At 41.5% G+C, this 21,569-nt stretch overlaps 1 protein-coding gene across 1 annotated transcript in view; it reads right to left on the bottom strand.

Annotated features, from left to right (window-relative positions):
* Positions 1–8,245: 8,245 nt before the first annotated feature.
* met (MET proto-oncogene, receptor tyrosine kinase) overlaps positions 8,246–21,569 on the bottom strand; it is a 76,037-nt gene continuing 62,713 nt past the window's right edge. The window contains exons 14-21 of the mRNA XM_073471280.1: positions 21,215–21,349; positions 19,426–19,686; positions 16,858–16,938; positions 15,362–15,543; positions 15,000–15,109; positions 14,601–14,766; positions 14,344–14,480; positions 8,246–11,395 (exon numbers count right to left, since the gene is read on the bottom strand). Of these exons, the coding sequence (XP_073327381.1) occupies positions 11,104–11,395; positions 14,344–14,480; positions 14,601–14,766; positions 15,000–15,109; positions 15,362–15,543; positions 16,858–16,938; positions 19,426–19,686; positions 21,215–21,349 (1,364 nt within the window). The 3' untranslated portion in view covers positions 8,246–11,103. The remainder of the gene's footprint in view (positions 11,396–14,343; positions 14,481–14,600; positions 14,767–14,999; positions 15,110–15,361; positions 15,544–16,857; positions 16,939–19,425; positions 19,687–21,214; positions 21,350–21,569) is intronic.

The raw sequence follows: 21,569 nt of genomic DNA, 5'->3' as shown, positions 1-21,569 counted from the left end.
CTACAGCTGCCCCCTTTTGCAGTCCCCCCCAAGGTTTAATGGAAACAACTTTGGAAATCCCTTAACTTTTACTCTTTTGTCATCTTTAGGTTCACATTTCTATTTTTCCTAATACTTGGATTTATGTATAATACTTTTATTCACATCAGTCTGAGCTGTACATTGTGTTTACCTTGAGTGTGCTTAAACGGTAACCTAAAAATAATATTGGGATGTTCAACATCCGAGCATAGCCAGACCTATCATAGTGCTTGAGCTCTGCAGTTCATTCTTGACTCATTGCATTAGCATTTGGCAAAATAATCTCAATTTAAGGTCCAATTACTTGCTGGTTCTGGACCTTTTGAACAAACAACCATGATTTTAAAAACAGTTGGGACGCTGTGTAAAACATAAATAAAACACCTTGTGATAATCTGATAATCTTTTGATAATATATGAGGTTTTACCTCATCAACTTTATTGATTTTTATAAATGTATACTTATTGTGAATGTGACGGCAACAGGTTTTAAACAAGTTGGGACAGGAGCAAGAAAAGCCTGGGAAAGTTGTGGAATGCTCAAAAAACACCTGTTAAATGGGTTCAGTGGTGGTGACAGGTGATAGTATCATGATTGGGTATTGGGTGTCATGATTGGGTAAAAATCTTACTTGTGTTAACATCCTTCAAAGTCATATGAATAGAAACAGAAAAATGGGTATCTTTCCTTTGGTTTATGACTTTTCCTCTTCTTTTTTAATGTCTTTGTTATTTCTTTGCATCTTATTGTTTTGCATTTGAGGATGTTGATGTCACCTGCCATGTGCAGATACAAAAAGGACTTCTTTTTCTGTCTGAAAATGTTGAGACACACTGGTTTTCAAAAATTACCACCTCCACTTCCAGTCCTCCACAGGCCCTTCTGGGACTTTGGTGCCCCACTAAGCCACAGATATGAGCTTTCAACGCCAGTCTGGCTGTGATCGCACTCCCCTGGAATTCCTCGGTACACCAGCTCTCCCAGTCCTGATAATTGGTCCTTTCACAGTGATTACATTTCTGTCTGAGTGATTGCGGAGTTATTTTTCTTCAAACCAAACTGGTTAGTCAGTGAGACATTTGAGAATTCAAGTTTACATTTCCAGATTAACGTCTCTGAAACTTGTGATGAGATCACTGTTCGATGTTAAATTCCCCCTTGGTCAAATACTGTATGTAATAGATTTCTTCTCTCAATTTTAAGAACGTGACATTGCAGCAGACAAACAGTCTCAGCAAGTGCAACAGAAAACTTTTCTCAACTCATCCACACGGTCACACAGCAAGATCTGCTGACCTTGGAGGAAATTGGAGGCTGGAATGAACATCCTCAGCCAACAAGCCTGTAGGTCTGACTTTAAGATGAGTGCCTGAACCACATCCTGAATTATGGATTTAGGCCTCACACACACACGCACACACACACACACACACACACACACACACACACACACACACACACACACACACACACACACACACACACACACACACGCTGCAGCTGAAGGGGAAAAATGTGAGAAGTAGCTGCACATTTGAGAAAGAAGAAACAAGCCGGTCTGTGATAAATAGCGTCTCGCAAGGGAAGAAGAAATGTGGCCGAAGTAGATGTTCATCAACTGTAGACACACATTGTGATGATTCACTGTGAAGGAAAACACAGAAATCATAAAGTTTTAACAGATGGGCCTGGTTGTAGCGCTTAAATCCACTTGACCTTTCTCATTTTAAAAATATTGACATAAAGGGAATGATTTCAAACAAAATGTATGACATAAAACTCCATTTGTTTTAATAGAAAATGCTCAGAGGACATCCTGATCACACTGGAGAAAACAGTCTGGATTAACGGGTCAAGGGTCACAACTGGATCCTTTGTTTTTCTTCTTCTTCACTTGAAGGATGTCACAAAGGAAAATACCACTGAGCCTTCAGAAAGGCATGTTATCATACTGTACATTTATTTAATACAGGCAAAATACACATATATAAACACACATGTTGATTTTTGAGGGACCTGTGGACAAAAAAACGTGTATAATTCAGTTAAATAACACCGGAGGGCAAAATACTTTATCGGATGATAAAGGTGGATAGAAACAGCACCAGTGTTTGCATTTTTGGGTGCCAACAAGCCATTACTTGCTTTACTTGCAGTACTGCATGGATCTTCAGAGAGAACAGTTTTCCACTTGTCATGGGGACATGGGAATCTACACTTGTTGCTCACTTTTTTCCCCCAAACAGTTCAACAGCATTCAGATCTGATAATTTATGGCATTTGATTTAATCCTAGTATCCATGCAACAAATCTTAAATCATTTATGAGGCGTATTACTAGCCTGGAATATGGAAACATAATTATGGAAGAGTCTTTGCAATTATTTAACAGTTGACAGACATTATGAGCCGAGCACATCTATAGACCTTATGCTTGGGTAAACCTGTCCATAAAGAGGGTGCAGGATGAATCATGAGTCTTTTCTACATTGCTCAAGGCTCTGCTTTTTCTTTTGTCCTCTTTACACCAGCTTACGTGTCTCTGTGTGATGTACTTGAATAGAAGTGGTTTCCAAAATGCAGCCGTGCCATAAATTCAAGCTCCGTGTTCACGATGTTAAGTTTTTATGGGGTCTTTGTGATTCACAGAGGTGCTGATCCAGTTCTGTCATGATCACAGAGGCTTTTGTTGCATTTAGAAATAACCTTGTTCGCTGTCTATCGTATCCCTGTCAGCTTTGATGTGTAACTACTTGTTTGTTCTTGCTGGTGCAGTTTATGTGACTGATGTGAGAATGTTGATCTTGTATATTTAATCATTTTGCAGTTCATGTGCTCGATGCACCTGGAGGTAGACAAAGCTTTTCCAGTCCTAGAAAATAGATTTTGATACATTGATGTCAGCAATTCAGCTAATTTAAAACAATGTAGAAAAGGTGCCGTACGCAAAATAAGAAAGCAGGTGCATGAACAACATCTACAAGCGAGGGAATAAGATTTGTCTTCCTTGGCTTTGAACAATCTCTTTTGCCTTTCTACTCTGTAATTTGCCAGTTGTTTTATAACCCATGTATCAAGTCAAGTACTAATTGTAATTCCTTATAACTGATAAGTGCTACTCGTCTGCAGCCAATCTATGAGTCACTGATGCAGCTGCAGTGCAACAATACTTCAAAGTTCAAGCACTTCTCTTTCATGTGGGGTTCTCATTATTTTGTCCAGCACCCATATGTTGGATGAAGTGCAGAAAGAGTTCAGTATCAATAGGGGGCGCCAGCAATCCAAAAAATCAAGTTCCTCCTCTTGTGTTAAAGTTTAATCCTTTTTAGATTCAGTGGTGACTGAACAACATAATATCTGATGAGAAGCTTTAATGAAGGCAGACAAGGTGTGTCTCTCTCTCTCTCTCTCTCTCTCTCTCTCTCTCTCTGTATGTGTGTGTGTACTTTACCACCCGGTGCCATCTACCTCCCTGGTTTTTCATGGGCCAAACCTCATTAACAGTTTAATGAGTGCGAGTTGACTCAGCAGGTCAGAATGGTACTGACTGACTTCATCAGATAAGGTTGAGTGTGTGTGTGTGTGTGTGTGTGTGTGAGTGTGTGTGTGTGGGTGTGTGCCTGTATGTTTCAATGATACTCACCCAAGATCTTTCAGGTATCACACACTCACCTCCTGTAGCCTTAAAAGGTGGCTGATGATATCTCGATGCCTGTAGAATATACTCACTCCTGACGCAGGCTCCACAGCTGATCTGTAAGCTCAGTATGCAGCAGAGGAAGAGATTTTTTTTTACAAGTAAAAATGACAATACCGCAATGTGGTAACTTTTAACTTGTAACTGCTTCATTACAAGTAAATATCCTGCAGTCAGTACAGAAATATAGTCAGAACATTTCCTTTTAAGTAAGTTATATTGTGACATTAGGTCATTATTGTTGATTAATTAATGCATAAAGAGCTTTTTGCTGTTGTTGCTGGTCGAGCTAAAGCAATTTTTTTAAACTAATTAAACGGGAACAGTTTAGTCATGTATTCAGCCTTTACTATAGACTATAATATAACTATAGATGCTATTGAGTGGCATTATGGGAAATGTAGGATGATGTTTGTGGAGCTTGACCCATACTTAAGGATCTTTGATAATACTACACATCCTCATACCCAAATGACTGAATAGGTTGATTGCCAGGATCTCCTAAAACGACCACCTTTGCAGCCGTAATACTGACTACAGCCACTAGAGGACGCTTTTAGATGGACTATCACTTTAACAGCACAACTACATGCTTGCACATATGTGTGTGTGCTCACAAGTGTGTGATGTGAGTGTACAAGAGGTGTGTGTTCGGGTTCAGCAGCCCCTCTGACATGCATGCCAGTGCTGCTGAATCACCTGATGACTACCGTACAAAAACCCTGCATCCCGTTGAACTTTTTCCTGAGATTCTGTCAACAGCCGCACCTGTCCTCTCTTTGAACACGTGTGTGGTCATGTTTTTAGTCTGTATCACTTACAAGAGGAGACAGGCAAACACACAGAGACACAAATACACAAACAGACACAGGTAGAAAACACAGGGAGAAGAATTAAAGGCTGCAGATGTTGACTTTTGAGGGGATTAGGAACAGGGAGTAGAGTGTTTATATATTTATGCTTGTGTTACCATGTACAGTAATTTATACCCAGAATACATTAACTTTACACATTCATTAAGTCTCTTAATAATTATAATATTGTGTTAATTCTTTAAGTGTGACTTGTGTTTTTGAATAATTTGAGAAAAGACTGCATTGCATTGCTTTTTTCTTTGCAGCATAGGTATACTTAAGTTGGTGAAGTAATGTAATATGTCTTCTGTGCACACCTCAGAGCATACACAAGGTTTTAATGTGTCATAACAGAGTCTTAAAGTCATGATCAGACGAGAGCAGTAGCACGGCATGCAGCTGAGTGAAGGACTGAGAGTGAAGGGAGATGAAAGACAAGACAAGCCTGGTGTGGCAGGCGAGATGGATGCTTGGAGTGAGATACAAAGACAGACGTGCCTCATGCTCATGTTAGCTGGGGCTTAACATGGATTTTACGGGAATAATTTAATCCTTTGGACAAAGATGCTTCAGCGAGGTGGAAGATAACTACGTCTGATAGTCCGTGTTGTCCTGATGGCCTGGAAAATTCCACCACAGCCTTCTTACCTGTGTCTGCTTCTCTCAGCCTCGTTATCGTCGCACTTACACAACCTCCAAGTCTGAGGAAAACAATTTTAAAAGTTAAGAGACAATGACAACAACATCCGTATCCAGACTGACTATAAACATATAGTTTGCAGAGTGCATAATGGAGCATTTTCTCACGTATGCTGTTGCCTTCTGTTGATTGGTAAATCCATGATGTGACAAACTCTGATGAAGTCTTAATGCAAAAACAGTCAGCAGATGATGTCAACCTGTTGATTATAATTAAGATTCACCCAATAGATAAGATACATGAGGGGATTCCTGGTCTTTTATGACCTCAGGCCACCTTTGTTCCTGCCTTTGTTTTTTGGAAACTACAGACGTTACTACAAAGAATTACAATGAAATACAGACGTTACTGCAGAAGATTCTTTGACTCACCTAGTAAACTGTTGGCCACTCCTTATACATCGCCGCAGGCTTTCAAAAAGTTTCTCTGGATTTAAGATATTATTCAAATCCTCTTAGTCACACACACATAGTTTTGATTGTGTACAGTTGAGGTTTCAACAGCCACTGGGCAGTCATTTCACTAAAGATTCTGCAATCTTTGCGTTCAGTGGCGATGAAGCAACTGCTGCACTGAGTTTGAGTTATTTTCTTGCCTTCTTGCTCAGTTTTTCTTAAAAAGTAATGTCCACTTTGTATCTTTTCCTTCAGCATCATATTTCTCTGTACACTTAAATACTGAGCTTTGCACTCTTAAAGCTGATATTTTGTTTGTATTTTCATCATAATCAACAGTTACTTCAATTTCACGTCGATTAAAAGCAGCTAAAAACATGTTTAAAAAAACAGTATCCATTCGAATGTTCACTTGGTATGATTTTCAACCTTTATTCATACATATCCAGAACAACAGAATTCTGATTTGTGCCATAATTAATTAGCCTTTGTGCAGTAAAGAAACCATATAGCTCACTGGCACCCAATTTGTAAAGGCTTCAGGCTTCATATTTTACATTCTATTCATTCCCATAAAATAAGGGGTTAGGTTGAGGAAAAATTACACCAGCAGGCTACTGTTCAAAGCAAAACAACAACAACCGTAAGAATCCCAATTTGACTTATAAATCCTGATCTCAGTGCTTTTAAAATGCACAGCATGAAACAGCCGGTAAGTAGGCAGGTTTTGTTATTTACTGATCTAGAAGAGAAAATGCTGGTTTTGAACCGCCCTAAGTCCCGGTGGTAAGAAGAAACACACATCAATAGGGGAACAGATTTCGACACAACGCCGGAGCGATCTCCATTGAGTGAATGCCCGTCCTTTCACTCTTGCTTTACCTTGGTTTCTATCACTCTCCCTCTTCACCTTCTTTGCCTCCCCCATCAGTTGTTTCAGTTTCTCTGCTGAACCCTAGGGATAGCGACCAGAGAAAAGCCTCGTCGTGTTTGGTTGCGCAATGGCAGACGTCCTTTGTGCTGTAGTTTGACCTTCATCTTGCCGGTAAAAAATCCAGCCCAGTGTCAGAACAAACAGTATAGCAATGATGTAGTAAACGGTGCAATCAGTATTTACTTCTGAATGACAAGTTACAGCAAAAAAGTTAAACTACATTAGTAAGTTTGGTTAACTCACCCTTGACTTCTGGTTTCACACTGGGCACAAACATCAGTCTCCTAGGTTAAAGTCCTGAGCTGGTTTAACCCAACTGTCCACCCTGACCTGCTCTCTATGTGGACTTTGCCACTCTTTATTCTATTTCACCTGACTTACTCCTTTGCTGCCATAATAATTACTATGGCCACTAGAGGTCATGTCCTAACAAGAAACGAAAATATGAGTTTAGCTCTTTTAACAGTCGACCTATGTGGTTGTTTTTCTGAACAGGACCAGAGAGGGGCCTTGTTTCTTCATAGACGAGGCTCTTGTAAGTGAGACCATATACTGCACAGTGCCACTTTAACTCCAGGGTCGCCAAGCAACTGCAAAAAGGACAACCTGTCCTGAAAGCCACGGTCACGGCTCAGTGCAACAGAGGGAGGGGGAAAGTCTAGACCACAGTGCGTCTAGGGTTCAAAAGAAAAGAGGGGAGCTGGAGGTGAAGGGTCAGAGGTCACCACCAACACATGGGAACAAAAAAGGGTGAATTTCTGTGAACAAAGGTAGGCACAAAAGGCAAGGCACTGGGTCCTCAAAATGTTGTGCAAGCATGTGAGCGTGTTGACCCAGTGTGAGGACAAATAATCATCTATCTTTGTCGAAATGATGAGGGTTTTTTTTTTGGCCCTTTAAACCTTTTAGAGGTTGATGGTTTAACGGCATTGAGAGGTTTCCCCAAAAAATACTTCAGCGTGACATCGATTGGATTTCTATTCACCTGTTTAATGCGCAAAAGAAAGAAACCACCTACTCAGAGTGTTATTGTAGTCAAGAGACTAACCCTTGAAATTGGGGCAGCTTAATCTCCTGAGTTCAGTCGGGGATTGAGGTAGTCTACCTTCTTCCCCTTGGTTAGACAAAAAAACTACCTGCTCAGAGTGTCATTCTAGTATAGAAACTAACCCTTGAAACAGGGGCAGAATAATCCCCTGGGTTCAGTCAGGGTTGAGGTAGTCTACCCTCTTCACTTTGGTTAGACAACTTTTTGATCCCAAAAGTTAAAAAGTAGTCTTTGAGCTCTCCTCCCATCAGTAAACTACTCCAGATCAGTTTACAATATTACATACCATCTTCCTCTGCAATATATATATATATATATATATATATATATACATATATATAATATATAAACCAACTTCTGATGATTGCACAATGATACGGTATGGAAACATACAGTACAGCAACTGCAAAACACCGACCTATGGAAAGTATGATGCGGGTATAAACTATGTGGGCAGGTAGTAATTTAAACAACAGGTACTTGTATTTACAGCTCCATACAGCTGTGCTTTATGTTTGCCTCAGGGGCAGGTTTGTTCCATGACATTAACATGGCTGTCATAGCTGCTAAAACAAAGGACGCGAAGAAGCAGGAGCTAACTCTGATTGTATAGCTTTATTACACTGACAAAGTTGATTTGACATTACATAGGAACATGTACCTTCAGGATTTCTTTATGGACAACAAAATCATACAAACACCAACACACAGAACAGACAGTGTAAAGCACAGACAAATTGGTGGAGAATCACATGACCAAAGTGACAGCAGATCTCGCAGTAATGATCAGAAGTCGAATGAGCCTCCACCCACATGTTAAGCAGACAGATGTGCAGCTCCCACACACATTCCTACGATCCCCTCTCTGTATTTACAAAATGGCAGTGGTTCGTCTTGAAAACAAAGGGTCGATACGGTGGCTTTGTTCATTGTTTGTGGCACTGTTCCCTCACCACCGGTCTCAGGCTCATCATCAATACAAAAATATAGTACAGCAATTTTCTTGTCATAGCAAACATTCATACCTGTCCGTCAATGGCCCAGTCACATCAGCAGCCATTCAGATAAAAAAAACAAAACATAATCTGCTACACAAAAAATAGATAAAACTATTTATCGGGGCGTTGAGCACGTCAGTGGTTTGCAACTTTTAGCCGATTAGCAACATATTGTTTACTTTGCATCACAGTTAATGAGGCTTATGTATTTTAGAGAATATGATGTTTTTAGCCATTAGTTTCCATTTATTTCTATACAATATGTTAATCAGACTCTTGAAACTTCATTTGTGTAATCCATTATAGTATATCACATAAAAAATGTGCTGAGGGAAGAAAAGGTTTGGCTATCATCATATTTTCGTCAAATATGTAAAAACTCTGTGTGGAAATTAGTATGGGTTTTTATCCAATTTATTATGAATACACATTTGGTTCAATGCCAGTCTTTCATTTTTCAGTTTAGGTTTGTTTTCAATGCCAAAATGTACTGTCACTGTTCTTGTATCATCACTTACAGACATATACTTTATGTAGAATGTGATGGATTACACAAGTCAAGCAAGTTTCAAAATCTGATTTGCTTACTGTACAGAAAAAATGGAGGCCAGTGGCTGCTTTAAAAATGGTAAACTGAAGTATAAGTTGCAAAGTATTTGTGGCAAAGAAACTAAAATGTGCTAACACACTGGTATATTCTTTTAACATGAGAATATTCTTCATAATGACTCAGCCCTGATTCCAAAAAAGTTGGGACACTGTGTAAAATATAAATAAACAGAAGATGATCATTTGCTCATTTGCTTTTTGACATATACTCAATTGAAAACAGTGCAAAGACAATATTATTAGTTCTTCACCTTATTCAAATAAGTTGGGACAGGAGCAACAAAAGACATGTAACGCTCCAGAAACACCTGTTTGGAACGTTCAACAGGTAAACAGGTTCACTGGTAACAGGTGAAAGTATCATGATTGGGCATGAAAGGAGCATCCTCGAAAGGTTCTGTCGTTCACAAGCAAGGACGGGGTGAGGTTCAACGCTTTGTGAAACACATGACTGAATAAAGGAGATTACTAAATGGGCTTCTTCAGTAAACAAAGTTTATTTGCAAATGATTGCATTCTGTTTTAATTCACATTTTGCACAGCGTCCCAACTTTTTTGTGTTCAGCTCTCATTGATAGTAACATAATAACATACTTCTGGTGTGAAGCCAGATGAACACAGGGGCCTTTTGAGGTAAAACTTTTAGTTGAGGCTCTCAGTGAAAGCTTCAGGGAACACAAAGCTCTTTGATGAAAATTTGACCAAAGGTTATATCATTTATAAAATGTTGTAGATTAACTTTTAGCTGTCTAAGGGTTTGGCTGCAAACCCTCATATTTGTCTAGGTATTATTTTATCAGTTACAGCATGTTCTCTGTCAATAAATGCAAGTTATACGAAGTTCATCAACTGACAGAAAATCCCCAGGACATAGTTCTCATTTGTTTTCTTTCTTCTTTCCAAGGAAACCTCAAAGCTCTCAAGTGTGTGCACGTTGTAAGAGTGGTTCTGTTGTGACATGACGAGACGTTTCAGATTTAAAGATAAAAAGGAAAATAAAAGGCGCTCCTAATCATTTTCATTGGAAACATCTGGGTCTTTCACACAGGTGAGTCACTGCGAGGCTGCAAGACGTTTTTTTCCCCAAGCACATCAAAAGCTAATCGCCCAAAGATAGTTATACAAATAAAGCATCCAGTGAACTGCACACAGGCAGCAGGTTTTTTTTCACATCCCACCTCACACCTACACTGTCCTTCCCATGTTACCGACCTCCAGAGAGCCTTGGTTTACTCACCCGAGGCAACGCCATCTATCAAAAACAGGCTTCATTCTCTCAGGTGAGGGGCATGCAAGGGTGGCATATAGTCTTGTTTATGGCGTGTGGAGGTGTGACACAATACATGGCCATTTGTCAAACATTCACATTACAGACAGCGAAGAAGGTCCGAGCCACATCCGCGTATCGAAGCACATGCCACCCAGAGGAGAGCGGAAACAGAAAATCCATCCTCCTCCTGCGTGGGTACAGCAGTCGATGAGACTTAGTGGGTGTTTGACGAATAGTGTTGTGCTTCGAAGAGGAGTTCCTGGGCCTGGTAATTGTCTTGTAGAGGACGCAGGAAGGCTGACCTCATGCTCCCCCGGGGTCGAAGAAAGGTCAGAAAGGTTGGCCGAGGTCGATAAGGTCATTCGGGGATGCTTGAGAACGTCAAAGGTTGATGGTCTATGTACATTGAGTGAACAGTACAAGCTGCAACAACTGTGGTTTTTCCCTCAGCATACAGTGTCCAGTGTTTGGCAAGTACATACAGTAGTTCTTCATCACCTCACTGCTTTCTTCCTCGCTCTCTTTCTCAGTTTCTGAGTCTTTTTCCACCTGTCGTTCTTCCCTCAAAATTCCTCTCTCAGGTGCAGCAGTCTCGCTCCACGTGGCAAAAGAGGTGGGACTGGGTCGGCAGGGATGTGGAGGTGGAGGGGTCGGACAGGGAAGACGAAGTGGAGGAAGCGGTGGTGTTTGAGGAGGCGAGGAGGGAGGGGTAAGGGCTCATCTTGTCGATGTTGACGTAGGTGGTGTTGAGCAGGACGTAGTGCTCGCCGCTGAAGCTGGAGAAGATGGCGGAGATGCGAGACACCAGCTCAGAGAACGAGGGCCGCCGCTCCGGCTTTGGGTGCCAGCACTCGATCATCACCGTGTAGCTGGAGGGGGAGGAGGAGAGAGGAGTCAGAACCAAGATATTTTCTTTTGCATATTTCAGATAAAGAAGTATTAACTGTACTTATATGGGTTATTGGGAAATCTTACTTCTTGTGAAGCACTTTGGCAATATTGTTTTTAAAATTACAAGTGTAAGAGTAAAATTAGACTCAATATAAACTGGGATTAAGAGGTTATCAGGCACTGGGCTAGCTTTTTAGCATGCTAACTTAAGTAGCTATCTCTGCAACACAGTATATAGATGTCTCTGTCATAATGTCAAAACTGTTATGTCTTCACATTCTGTTGATAAGTTTTGTTTCATGAAGGAGACCTATTGTGATTCTTTTCTCCATGTCCTTCAGTGTGTTGTACAGGTTATTGTGTATGTAAAAGATCTTTAAAATCTAACAGAAGCTCTTCTCTCCCACAGAAAACCCTGTTCCTGAAACGCCTCGGCAGTAGTCCCGTTTTTTATTCTGTGATTTTGTGACATCACACTACGTCACAGAGCCACACGGGAAAATTAATTTAGCACAGCTGCTCTGTTGTTGTTAGAGGAGCTGGGTCAGGCATGTGTGAGCTGTCCAATCAGAGGAGACTGGGTATTCAGGAGGGGGGACCTTAAAGAGACAGGAGCTAAAACAGAGCGCCTCAGACGGAGGGGGAAAACAGAGCTAATATGTCTCCTTTAAACTAAAATTCTTACATATTGCACCTTTAAGTTAAATGATTAATTGATCAACAGAAATTTACCATCAATTATTTTAATAATCAATCAGCTCATTCAAGAATTTTATCAAGCAAAAATGATGAACATTTACTTTTCCCAGCTTCTCAATTTTGAATGTTTACTGCTTTTTTTCAGATTTATATTTAAATATGTCCTGCTTTTGGACTTGTAGTTGAACAAACTAGTCATTAAATGACATCACCTTGGACTTCTCACTACATCATTTCAGTCAGACAACTCATGTTTGAAACTTTTATTAGAGCAGCAAAACATAGTTAGAGTTTGGCGTCTAGGCTCAGACCTCGTCACTCGCCAAAGATATGTTTACATAGAGATGTTGGAGAGTGATGAGCAAAACATCTTGAACCCCCCAAGTCGGGGCCTACAAGTGGATGCCAGGGAGGTGGGGCTCAAAGAACGTGCAGCAATACTGACGCAGGGCAGTGGTGGCATTGACAGGCAAAGGGGGAGACGGAAGATTCTTGCAGTTTAAATAGACTGCCAAATTTACAGGGTGTGTTTGCTAGATGAGTTTGGAGAGTGGGGAATGTCATGTGTATATCAGTGCAGCTCGAGTTGCCGGACTGAACTAGCTCGCAGATGTTGCTCTAATGAATAAAATAAACATTTTTTTTGTTTTCCAAAAGTTTCTCTTATTTTCATTTGCTATTTCAGTTGTAATACATTTTGACTTCTTAGACTCCTGAAGCAGGAGTTTTTTCCATGTCACAATAAATCATCTGTTAGCCACCATTTGAACCTGGAAACTTGAAAGAACCTTTATGTTTTCAACTGTATCAGTAAGGCTTCACGCTAAAATGCTACAGCACAATAGATATTAATTGTTCATCTTATCATTTAGTAGTTCACAAACACACCGTATGTTATTTGTCCCTCGCTGGTGTTATGCACATGAAATGATAAAGTCTTCTGACTACAGCTGAAGCTGACACCTCTCAGATATTTCTATTATTCTTTTTTCTTTCCCTGACTAGTCAGAGCCACCCTATCATTGTTAGAAATTAAGAAAAATGGCTTCATTACCACACGTCCAAAGTATCTGCCAGCGACTGCTATCACTGAAACAACCAGTGAACGATCAGGAGTGAAGAATTGCGGGAATGTTTGCAGACGTGCATCACCTCCTGATGTCTCTGTTTAATTTACAGCTTGGGAACTTTGGGCCTCTGCCTCCCTCACCTGAACACTCCCACTCCCCTTTTAATTTCCACACACACTCCATAGACATGCAGTGTACCTCATGACGTTATCTGCACCCTATGAGATCACACTTGGCATTCGTTTCACAGAACCACTGGGTCAGAGTTTAATGGATAAGGACAACTCAGATACCGTGGTGCTAAGTGAGTTGATGTGTGCTCTGTATTGACACTGAAACACTTTCCTGTGATTTGATGTGACATTTTTATATAAATAACTTCATGCTTTTCTCTATCACTCATTACTCACACAATCGAGGCTGCTCTTGTTCAAGCTGCGTCAGGTAGAGCCAGTATTTTATCAGCAGGAAAGATCCGTTTTTCTAACTGACTGAAGTTCAGTAAAGAGCAACTAAGTTTCAACAGTTAAACGGTCTGGTTTCAACACGGCATGTCATCAGATTTTGCCTGGCAAACTTGCCTTTAAGCAGATCCAAAGAAAACTGAAAAAGTCCAACTCTGTTGACAGAAACTTCAGGAGAAGAAAGGAACGCTCAGCCTTGCCAAGACGGCTCTGTTCTGTATGATGGCTGCTTTTTTGGGAGCACTAGCAACAAGTGCTTAGCAACAAAAAGAGACAAATAAAAAAGAAATACTACACTGGCATTGGATTTCCATTTCAAAACTTGCTTTGTGTTTCATGGTGAAGTAAGAAAAGTGACTTTTATTTAACCCAGGCTGTGACGAGATGTAACGCTCGACTGAGGAGACTGAAGAGCTGTGAGTGTGTTTCAGACTCTTGCTGAGGTGGATGATGGATGGTCTAAACTTGAGTGGCTCTTATTTATGCCTTTGAATGCTCATGCAGCTCTTTCACCTCCTCCACTCGTTTCCCCCGCTGCTCTCTCCCTGATTTCAGACTCTCAGACCTCTTTCTTCATGTTGTATTTAAGTGCAGCTCTCCTCACTCACACTAACTGAGCCGTGGCACTTTGCTCGAGGACGTGAATGACAGGTGTAAAGTATGTTAATTTTTTACGTGTGTGTGTGTACTTACAGGGCGTCAGGGCAGAACTCGGGCTGCAGCAGCCTCCTCCCCTGCAGGAGGAACACGGTGATGTCGAAGGAGTTCACATCAGAATATGGTGGGGCTCCACGGGTCATCAGTTCCCATAGCAACACGCCAAACGACCACTATGGGAAAAACAAGAAAATGAACCCCTTAAAGCACACTTTTATGAAGTTATCTGAGTGAAGAAAGCATGAAATGAAGAAAGTGGTCTTAAATCAAAATTTTTCTATTACAGTCCTCACCACGTCTGACTTGGTGGTGAACTTGTGTGTCTGCAGACTCTCCAGAGCCATCCATTTGACGGGCAGCTTGACTCCACTCTTGTTGTGGACGCTGTAATATTCTTTATCATAAACGTCTCTGGCCAGGCCGAAGTCTGCCACCTTCACCGTGTAGCTCTCATCCAGCCTGTCAGGACAAAGAAGAAATTACACTCTCCTCTATTCTTTGTCTTTTTTCATTTTAACCATAATCTCTTTTTCTCACTTTGGTCCTGCCCTTCAATTTTAGCTTGTATATTCTTTTTCTGTTCTCCTTTGTTCCCCTTTCTTTCCTTCCTGTATCTATTTCTGTTTTGGTCTCATCTATTGTACCTTGCTGTACATACTCAAGAGATATTGACTGTATGAATGTGAACTCACATGCAGTTCCTGGCAGCTAGGTCTCTGTGGACAAACTTCTTGCTGGCGAGATACTCCATCCCTCTGGCCACCTGCAGTCCGAAGCCCATCAGGTCCTTTACTGTCGGGTTCTGTAGGAAACAGAACCATCAGAGGACTGTGAGACCAAACCGCTGACTTGGTTTGAAATCATTTTTATTTCAACTTGTGATGCAATGACTGATCTGTGCAGGACGCACTGTCCATCTCAGCTGCAGTCACTGTTTTGCACATGATCTTAATACAATATTTGAACAGGGGTCCGTGAACTGTAACAATATGTATTGTAAAAAGCCTGTGAATAAATCACAAATTACATGCAGTTATTTTGTTTGTGTACATACGTGTCCCTCATCGCGGATGAAGTTGCGCAGGTCGCCATGCTTCATGTAGGGCAGGACCACCAGTGGCGAACCCTCTGGCGGCAGGCAGATTCCCAGCAGAGAGAGAACGTTGGGGTGGCTGAAGTCCTTCATGATGATCCCCTCCTTCAGGAACTGGGACACCTCCTCCAGATCTGTGATGCCTTTAAAGAAAAAAAAACCCAAGACATGAACATTTTGGAGATGAAGAAAGATTAATTCCACAGGGAGACCGGCAGAAACTCTGGAGAAGTGACATCATCCAGAAGGTTATTCCTTATATATCTTCAGGGAAAAAGGATGATGATGAAACTCCCTGAATATCCTCACCCAGGCCTGACCCACGCCAAACTCCCATTTGCCAATTGCATCCCTGCCTCTGATGTCCCGCACTTTGGCCCCACTGACTCTGCTGTAATCTGGTTAGAGATGGAAGCTCTTTATGTCTCGAGAAAACAGCTGATTGGCCTACAGCTGAGGTTAGACCCCAAAGATAGAAAGAGCTGACATTTGATTTCAGAGCCTCAATGTGAAAGTTAAGGAGGAAAATTACATTATTGTTGTGTGGAGGGTGGATATTCCTCTCTCTGTCATACACTCATCATTCTAGAAATACAGTATGTGTCTTTGGCTCTTCTACTGTCAACTACTTGTCTTAAATATCTGTCTCAAACATAACAAAAGAAGGCAAAAAACAATGACATGGCGTCCAGAGAAATCACTAAACTTATAAAAGGTCCAAATCCCTGAGGACAAAACCCCGGCAGGCCGAGTTCATCCCACCCCGCTGTGGTTCTGCACTGAGCTTTCCTCCACATTACTCCAGCATCAATCTCCCTCCTCCAACTGACAGGTTACACGATTAGGGGGGACCCTAATGCCGTCCTCACCATCGGACGCTCATTCATCACCATCAACTCAGCCGAAAAAGAAATCAGGGCTCTGATGAGATGAGATCCTTAATGCTATTGGAGCCTCATGATATCATACAATAAGTATGCAATATAAGCAGACGTAGGAGGGAATAATTGTGACTGGATGTGAATACGTTCGGACAAGGGGAGAGTGTGCTGAGTGTGTGTGTGTGTGTGTGTGTGTGTGTGTGTGTTCTGAGGGAAAAGCAAGAACTGCATTTGATTGTAAGTCATGACTCAGGAAGTCCTGATAAGAAACAATATAAAACATCAAATGTCACTTTTAATTGGTTGTTCGGTGGATTTTTGTTAAACCGCAGCTCATTAAAAAGATAACATGGCTTCAACAGGCAAAAATATTCGCTCATCAGAAATAATCTACTGCCAATTATCAATTTCAAAACATAAATGAAAGCCGTAACAATCTATGAATTTGTTAAAAAATCTGTATCACTTCTGCGGCACATTTCACCTCCAAACTTCTCCAGTAAATCGGCGGCATCGGTCATGTGGTAAAATGATCTTTTTTCTAAACAGTTAACATGTGAAGGAGTTTGCACTCACGGTTCAGGGACTTGACGGCACAGTGCTGCTTCTGCCCGTCTGGCTCCAGCAGAGTTCCGTGGAAAACGCAACCGAAGTGACCTGCGGGTTACAACACGGTGTATTAATCACAGTTAGTCAGCATCAGTGACTTCAAAACCTTATGTTCAAACCTGTTAGAACCCCTACATAAACTCCACACAAAATAAGCTTCCTTGAAAGAGGTCTAATTTAGCGATACATGAGATGCACTACTTTCAGGCCCGATGACAACGAGGTCGAGTTACAGCCAGGGCCGTGTCAGTTGGCAGGAATCAGTTGGTATTCCAGGATGTTAAATCAGTGACTTCTTGTTTTGTTGGGTCTTGCTTGTTTTTGAGCTTTTAGGTCTTTGGGGAGGTAACATCTTAGTCTGTCAGTAATCAGCACTAGAGCATGTACTTTTATTTTGGCGCGGCACAGACGCAGACTGAGAGCGACTGACGACCACATTCCTTTTTGTGTGAACATACTTGGCCAATCAACTTGAATCTGTTTCTGATCATATCGACCATGACTTGTTGTTTAATATACTGTCAGATGAGTAAGTAAACAGTTTCTACATCTTGCCAGTAAATGGCACCATCTGAATTAACCAACTACACTTGCAAGACACTGCAGGCCATTTGGGGATGTTGTGCTAATAGTATTGTTCATTTTATATCTTGCAGCCGTCTTCTCGACACAGCCATTATGATTACGATCATGCCTTCAGCCAGTTGGCTCCATGATCACAACAGTTCCCGATCAGATAAAAATCTCTCCACTGCTGACACATAAAATTTAAAGTTTGGAGCAGAAGTATTAAGGCGATTTCATGCATTTAGTGCATGCATCTTTTTATGCACATTTTCTGGCTGGGTTATAAAACAAGTATATCTGACTCTTGTGTGTGTGTTTTGCCAGTTTTCACACCTTTAACAGCTAATTCTGATTATCTTAAATTACCATCACCCTCGCACTAAATCTGCCCCCTCAAGAAACCCAGTATGGAGCTTTATTCATTAATACCCCCACAAGCTAATAGGCTATGCCAAACCCCCTTGAGTTATTGTGCATTTTATTGAATTATATCTCTTAAGACACGAGGGCTTGCCCAAGTCTGGAAGGGGTGCAGGAATAAAATGAGCGCGGCGTTCTCCTATCACGTCCCCGCAGATGGCTGTCGGTGTTGGATTACGGCTCCCAACAATGGACCCTGGGAATACTAGCTGTGAACAAATCATCCTACGCCACTTAAAAAAAATCCTGCCTCGAAATCCAGGCTCTTTTCTTCAGGGGATAATTCAGCTGAGGGGGCAGAGGGCTGTTCTCTGTGACATGAAGGGGTTTTGGGGTCTTTCTCCTCTTGACGTTAAATTTGATCTGTGGGTCTGACCCGCCTACTTAAGCACCACTATATGAGGTGATTTTGTGTCTGCATGTCAAGCTTGCGGTTTGATAAAGCAGGCAATTAAGCTCTTTGTGGGTGACTCAAGCTTTTGTATAGCTTTACATAAATCCCAAATTTAATCTGAGATGATAGTATCGCTCCACATCAGCTGCAATCCCATCATAAATTGTTTGCAAAGAAACAATGTACTTAGCACCTAAAGTCAGAAGTAACAAACATGAATTTTTAAGATGCTTGATGCTAAATGTAGAGTAAGTAAGGCCGAGAATCAAATAAAACATAAAACACTAGAAACAGACTTGGTGACTTCAGTGCTTTGGGTCTTTCAAACACCATACACCCTTGCCCAGGCGACCTGACCAAGGTTGTCCAGAGTGTAGATGAGTCTGTGGAGCGTTTCGGTAGCTGCAAATGTACATGAACACACTGATGGTTTACAGTACATCAGCGTTCATAGAATAATTGTTTTTATCCGGACAGTGATTGGTCAGACAATATTTAATGCTTTACTGAATTATGTCTCTCTTTTATTTTATTTCCCCCTCATTTATGATCGTGCTCATCCATTTGTAGCTGCTATAAAGAGATTTAATCCCCCTCATGAGGCTCTTTAATGCATTCTTCAGTGATAATAGAGCATCAAAAGCACTGCATGCCCTCAATAGGCTCTGGCATTTTTGGCTACACTGGCACTTGGATTAATGATTGAACAGCTCTGCATAAATGCTTTAAATGCTTGGTTACAGCAGTTTGTATTGACTGGATCTTCATATATAACATTTTCAAATACATAAATGTCTGCTTTGCTGCTTTATTTTGCACATTAACCAGCCATTAGCTATTTCTTGGAAAAAATGTTTTTTTTTGCCTGGAAATGCACAGGGAATGATGATTTTTTTTTTACATCTGCCATGTTTAGAGCTCATAGTAGTATTGATGAATAGACAAAAAATACACCTACAATAAAATAAATTACTTCATCAACAGAAAATATGATGAAAGCAATGTGGAAACACTACAGTAATGTCCAACTACCAGGAATATATATATAAAAAATATAAGCCATTACTACTACATTACCAAAAGAGAGACCCAGTATTGTTTCATATTCAAAAATAATCTATTTTAACAGTAAATGTAGTATTTCTGTGACTGACCTCTGCCGATGACCTGGTTGAGGTGGAGCAGCAGCTGCTCCCTGGCGATCACAACATGTTGCACCTCAGTCAGCAGGTCTGGGTGGAGGCAGGATGGGTCGATGTGGACCGGGGCCATCAGTAGGGGTGACACCAACTCGCCCTCCATCCCCAAACCCATCCCAGCTCCCAGTGCCCCCAGTCTGGGAGACAGCAGCTCCCCGTTGCCGCCGTAGATGGGAGGAGCCCCCCTGCATGTCTCGGGCCTGTCGGTGCCCTGATCTGCAGAAGCAAAGGTGATGGAGGGGGTCAAAGGTCAGCGACTGTATCAGCGGGGCCCCCAGAGGTCAAGGTGTGTTACATGATCAGAAAGGGACAGCTACAAAGGCAGAGAGCAACTTGACACTGTGGTGGAGGGGAGCTGAGCTGGAAAAAACAAAGTTTCTGATTTCTCTGCTGATGTGAAAATAAATGCAGGCAAAAATATCTAAATCTTACAAACAGACATTTACAGCCACTGATCTACACCGCAACTCTCCCTGAGGACAAGCATTAGTTCATTAGTAAGTCTACCTTCTCAGATTTGAAGCCTTCAAGACACTTTTTAGCAGCAGGAAAATTGCTTTGCCCATCATACTCAGGATCAGAATACATGGAGCCCCTTTATCGCCCTCAGGATTCAAGCTTAGAAAAACCAAAACCACAGGTGACTCTGAACACAGGCTCCAAAATCCATGTCTCACTGGCGGATTTTTTGCTGTGCTGAACTGGTCCAAATTGCTTAGATATGACAGTTGAACGAGCAGGAATGCTTTTCCTTATTTCCTTTCCACTGGAAGTAAAGTGACAGAAGATTGTCTGGAGAGAAGGCAGGGCATGATATTCAATATTAACGTGTCTGAAGCAACAGGCAACAACACCAAAAGGTTACTAGAATAAAAGGTTACATTTATTCTGCAGCTCTACGGTGTCTTTTAAAGCCTTTTATATTGTTTTGATTTAATGCTCACTAATTCTGCTCTTGGATACATCTGAAGAAGTCGAGAAAGGTGATTGGCTCCCACCTGCGTCCTCACTCTGCCCTTGTGTATATTACTGAATTGAACCTGTAAATTTCAAACACTCTGAAGAAGGCTCTGTTTGTCAGATGTGAAGTGAGCCAAATAACCAAGAGAAATGTGAGTATTTTGTCCTCCCTGACTTGGAAATTTGAGATGTGCTGCCCTTTCATGTTTTTTGGAATTGGCTCACTGGATATTTTGGGTCCAGATCTCCACTAAGACTTGTTGAAGCGGAGCCTCCTTTTTCAGTTCAGTCTCATAATGATGATTAGTGGGAAATATCTGAAGTTATTCCTAACATGAATTTCAAGCAAATTTACAGATGTTTATGTGTTCTGAAGATCAGGGATACGACCGCGAAGGAAAGAGAAAGTTTCAATGGTTCCATCAGTATGTATATTATGGCTGTGTTTATTAATTTGACTGACATATAACTCTGAGAGGGAGTGTGAGTTTTGACATGAATAGAAATCATGACCCTGGAGTTGGCAAGCAGCGCTAACACTGGAGTTATGATGATCTACACTGGCTACATGGATGATTCTGATCAGCTGATTCAAAAAACACCAAAATGATTCAAAATCTAAAAAAACCCCTTAAGTTTCCTGAAGTCTACAGGTGTTAGTTCATATCATCTAAGGCATGCACCGCTAGCACAGCGTTCAGCCCCACAGGGAGGGAAGCAGGTAGATGGGAGGGAGGGAAGGGGGGGTTGTGGGGAAGGGGAGGGCCTTATCTGGTTGACGTACCCTCCAGCAGGGTTGTTCTATAGTCGACTGACTCGTGGGAGACCATTTCGTTAGTGGGGCTGACGCTCCTTGCGTTAGCCAGCCTGTCCAGATGCTGGATGTGACCCCGGCCATCATACCACACCTCAGACAGATCTAGAGGGAAGAGAGAGGGGGGTGAAGAAGGAATGATAGAGACATAAAGGGATGAGGAGTGCGTAGAAGGAAAGGTGAGAGGGAGGGGCAGGATGATGAGATAGAGAGAAAGAGAATGAGGGAGATTGAGATAAAGGGGGAGGGGGGGAGATAAGAGCATTACTAAGAAAGGCAAAGCAGTTCACCAGTGCGCCCCACGCACAAACATCCTGTAAACCCA

This window comes from Pagrus major, chromosome 8 (assembly GCF_040436345.1).
Source record: "Pagrus major chromosome 8, Pma_NU_1.0".
In the NCBI taxonomy this organism is placed as follows: Eukaryota; Metazoa; Chordata; class Actinopteri; order Spariformes; family Sparidae; genus Pagrus; species Pagrus major.
This window is presented reverse-complemented; position numbering and strand designations above follow the sequence as displayed.